The following is a 4,680-nucleotide window of genomic DNA, read 5'->3' as shown; positions in this document are numbered from 1 at the left end:
ATCGCGCGAGAAAGAGAGAGAGAGAGAGAGAGAGAGAGAGAGAGAGAGAGAGAGAGCGAGAGAGCGAGAGAGCGAGAGAGAGAGTTGGATGATAAGTTGAGAGATCACAGAGAGAGAAACGTCGAGGGGTGAAATTCAATTTCCAACACGCAAGTTACTACAGCACTGTGGAACCGAACGAAACCAACTGACTACCGAACTTGCAACATTGCCCCTCACGCATTTCTATCTTCTTGCAGATGAAGTCGTTGACAATGACTGAAGTACAGAGGGCGACACTGCTGCTCGTCTGCTCAGTCTGCCTGTGGCCGGCCCGGCAGACGGCAGACGCGCGCAACACGCAGCACCTGCTCGACATGGCCCGCCAGATGCGACCACGCCCCTCCGACGACCTGCCCATCGTCGACCTGAAAGAGCCGCCGGGAGAGATGTACGACCCTTCCTCCCGCGACCTCGACTTCAAGACGCTGAAGAAACGACTCGGTCGCGCCTACGACAAGGAGCACATGTCGGCGAAGCGCCCCCTGGAGAGCATACTGCACCCGAACGGCACGCTGCACTTCGGCTACAAGAAGAACAAACAGGGCCGTCCGATCGGGCGGGGCATGCCGGGAAACATCAAGGCGCTCGACGCGCCACCGCTCGTTGGCGGTCGAAACTTTAAGATGCGCGTCAACGAGAAGTCGCGCCGTAAGTTCCAGCAGTGGCTCTGGGCGTACACCTACTGCCCCGTCGTGCACAAGTGGAAGGACCTGGGCGTGCGCTTCTGGCCGCGCTGGATCCGCGAGGGCCGCTGTTACAGCGAGCCCGGGTACTCGTGCTCGGTGCCGGCGGGCATGTCGTGCCGGCCGAGCACGCAGACGAACATCACGATCTTGCGCTGGCACTGTCCGCGATGGAACCCGAAGCAGCCATGCTCCTGGATACGCATCCAGTACCCGATCATCAACAAGTGTGAATGCTCGTGCTGAGAGCCAGGTGGTTGGTGCTAACCGCCCCCCGAAAACTTCAACCGCCCACCCTATCACCCCCTCTGCCCGACCCACGCGGGAGGGGGCGCGGTTGCGCAGAGATACGCGAGATAGTTTCTCACGAGTAAACGAGCAAATGGACGAAGAAGAAGACGAAGAGTGAGGAAGAGCGAGGAAAGAACTCACGTGTAAATATTGTTGGCGCGCGTGTAAAATATCGTAACTTAATATATTCGACTCAGTGAACCACTTTACTCATGTGGCGTAACACGTCTTAGCTACAGAGAGATGTTTCCCCACCCAGCTATTGTCATCGTCATGACTCGTCGTACGCTTTGCGGCTGTCACAGTATAATCATGTCAGAGAGCTGTCTAAAGTTTACCCGATATGTTATATATATTTATGAATGTATATATATATATATATGTTGTTTGTATATAGTGATAACTATACTGTTAGAAGTTCATCAGAGTTTAGCCCTGTGTGCGTACGTGTAGGTATATATGGATGTTTCTGTGCGGGTGCATGTTCGTGCGTCCCTGCCCGTGTGTGTGTGTGTGTGTGTGTGTGTGTGTGTGTGTGTGTGTGTGTGTGTGTGTGTGTGTGTGAGCGAAATAGAGAAGAAATAGTGTGTGTGTGGCGCGCGCGTGACGACATTGTGTGTTGTGGTGCAGCGAAATAATGAGAAGAAATAGTGTGTGTGCGCGCGCAGTGGTGATGTGTTGTGTGTGTGTGTGTGTGTGTATGTGTGTATGTGTGGTGTGTGTGTCGGTGTTGTGTGTGTGTGTGTGTTGTGTGTTGTGTGTGTGTGTGTGTATGTGCCTGTGTATCTGTATGTGTGTTTAGAACAGGTCGCGTGCGCGCGTGCGTGCATGCATGTGTACGCGCGTGTACACAGCACGGCGCCTGTATTGGCGATATAACGGGGCGGATCCCTGATCCCGCTGCCATCACTGACACCGACAACAACGCGCGGCCTGTGCGCAAAAATTCCCCGCCGCCAAACTAGCAGCGAAAAACGGCTCGCTGCTCGATTTTTCTATCGGCTCGCACGCAGTTTCATCAATGAAATCTCTTGTGTGCGTATGTGTGCATCCGCGCACATGACGGGCCGGCGCGCGCGCGCGTCGGACGTGTGTGTTTGGACGTTCTCGTCAGGTCAGCGTGGATGTCACACCAGACCGCGGCGGCACAGCTCTAACGACGGCGGCTACTAGACTACGGGCGGCGAGTAGATGAGCTAAGTGGAACAGAGACATAGAGAGACACAGAGAGAGAAAGATAGAGAGGGAGAGAGAGAGAGAGAGGAGGGAGAGGAGAGAGAGGAGCAGGAGCGATAGAAGGGGAAAGTTTGCTCGTGAGATTTAGAAATTGTGAAAGTAGATGATGTCGAGCAGGTAGAAATTATGAAGAGTGATGCTGTGAGCGACAATGGCGACCACGCCTGATATGAGCTCTTCTTCTATTCTACTAATACCTATGATGATTAGCCAATACATAACACTTTACTTTCGTCTATCCCGCTCTCATCTAATCTATCAATATTATATGGTCGCTGTCTCTGCTTTGCTCTCTCTTCTCTCTTACTCTCGCTCTCTCGTCCGCCTCTCTCTCTCTCTCTCTCTTCTCTCTCTCTCTCTCTCTCTCTCTCTCCTCTCTCGCTCTCAGCTCTCTCTCTCTCTCTCCTCGTTCTCGCTGCTCGCCCGCCTCTCTCTCTCCCTCAGCCGCGCGCGCATCCTCTCTCTCTCTCTCTCTCTCTCTCTCTCTCTCTCCTCTCTCTCTCTGCTCTCTCTCTCTCTCTCTCTCTCTAAGCAAATCTCTCTCTTCTCTCTCTGCTCTCTCTCTCTCTCTCTCTCTTCTCTCTCTACTCTCTCTGTCTCTGTCTCTGCTCTTTCTCTTCTCTCTCTCTCTCTCTCTCTCTCTCTCTCTCTCTCTGTGTGTGTGTGTCTCTCTCTCTCTTTCTTTCTCTCTCTCGCTCTATCTCTCTAGCAATCTATCTCTCGCTGTTTTTCTCTCTCTCTCGCTCTCGCTTTCTATCAATCTATCTCTCGCTGTCACTCTCTCTCTCTCTCTCTCTCTCTCTCTCTCTCTCTCTCTCTCTTCCTGTCTGTCTCTCTCTCTCGTTCCTTATTTTGCTCGCTCTCTCTTTCGCCCTTTCACCCTTCTTCTCACTGTCTCGCCATTTCTTCTTGTCTCCCTCTACCATAGGCTGTATGCCGTCTCTTCTTCCCTACCCTCTAGTCTCTGCCTCTCCATCCCTCTATCCCCACTGCTTCCCCCCACAATGCGCTCTCCCCATCTATATGAACTCTACGCAGTGATGCCGTTCGCAATTCTCAGTTAGGTCGATGTTTTGCAGATGTAGCAATTGCGAGCAGCAGCGGACGCCCACAGTTAGCGTTAAAAGTAATGATTTATTTATAATGATTATAATCTTTTCGAGACAATAATTCTAGACGCTCGTCCGGAGTAAGGCAAAAGAATCGCGTTGACGCATGCGCATTACTGTACATAGATTCTGAGTATGCAGATTTACCCCCCGTATTTGTCTGTATTTGCCGGCGCCGATGTAGCCTGTATATACCGGAAAATAAATGGTTGCTAAAAATTTACTGACTAGCGTGCCTTTTCCTACAGCTAGCGTCGTGTGTGTCAACCTGTCTCACCCATCGTGCTGCACCCACACACACGCACGCACGCACGCGCGCGCAGTACTTTCTATCACTCGGGTACGTAAATTTACCGTATAATGTACCTTCACCGACAAAAAAACAATTAAACAATCGCGACCTCTATAGTGCCACGATACACGTGTTTCACGATTTGGGCGAAAAGTTAAAACAATCAAGTGGTACACTAGAGTCAATGTATTACTACAGGAAACCGTTTTGCAACAACTGCCTGTTTGCTGGCGAGGACGGAAATATTTCAGCTGTCAGTCGAATAAATCGCTCTCTGCCTGAAATAAAAAATGTACAGAAAGTGACAGCTAAAACTTTACATAAATGATACTTGTGGTGCTATTATATAACAATTTTAATGTGACGAAGCTACCTGTTTTTTAAGGTAATTTATAAACACTTATGATTGTTGAAAAAGTTTGCACCTTGTCATTAAATTTTAAATGTGAACGTTAAATCTGGGTCAGCTCTGCGTGACCTAATTAGATTGGGTTAGTAACCAGGTCTTAGACCAAAAAAAGTAACGCCGTTGTATTTCATTATAGGATTAGTATATATATATATATATCTTTTTCTTTCCGAGCGCGCGCGCTCTCCTCCCCTCTCTCTCTTTGCTAGCGACAGCAGCGCCCCCACCGTTCCCACGTCAACGTTTCGTCACAGTAACAGCTGCGTTTTTCATATGCGCTCCCTTAATTCTTAGACTTAATTTATTTATTCCCCAACTTATTTATTATTTTCACTCGACTCATCCAGTGTAAGATGACGGGCAATAATCCGATGAATCGCGATCGCAGTGCCGTCTGACGGAGAGTGTAACCAGTGCTGCTTGCCCCACACCGCAGACACTTCCCCTGTAATCGAATCACGTTGGAAAGACAATCCCTCGACTTAGATACAGAAAAAACCGTTTGCGCGTCTGAGAGCACTCTGTATAGGATTACACCAGAGACGATCGCGCGCGCTCTCTCTCTCTCTCTCTCTCTCTCTCTCTCTCTCTCTCTCTCTCTCTCTCTCTCTCTCTCTC

General features: G+C 50.0%; 1 protein-coding gene across 1 annotated transcript in view; it reads left to right on the top strand.

Annotated features, from left to right (window-relative positions):
• The window catches only part of LOC106812443 (noggin-2-like), a 14,347-nt gene extending 12,776 nt beyond the window's left edge, over positions 1 to 1,571 (top strand). The window contains exon 2 of the mRNA XM_014816328.1: positions 240 to 1,571. Coding sequence (XP_014671814.1) covers positions 240 to 971 — 732 coding nt within the window. The 3' untranslated portion in view covers positions 972 to 1,571. The remainder of the gene's footprint in view (positions 1 to 239) is intronic.
• Positions 1,572 to 4,680: the final 3,109 nt, after the last annotated feature.

The sequence above is a fragment of the Priapulus caudatus genome, unplaced genomic scaffold (assembly GCF_000485595.1).
Source record: "Priapulus caudatus unplaced genomic scaffold, Priapulus_caudatus-5.0.1 Scaffold649, whole genome shotgun sequence".
NCBI lineage: Eukaryota > Metazoa > Priapulida > Priapulimorpha > Priapulimorphida > Priapulidae > Priapulus > Priapulus caudatus.
Note: the sequence above shows the minus strand (reverse complement) of the source record. Positions and strands in the feature narration are given on the sequence as shown.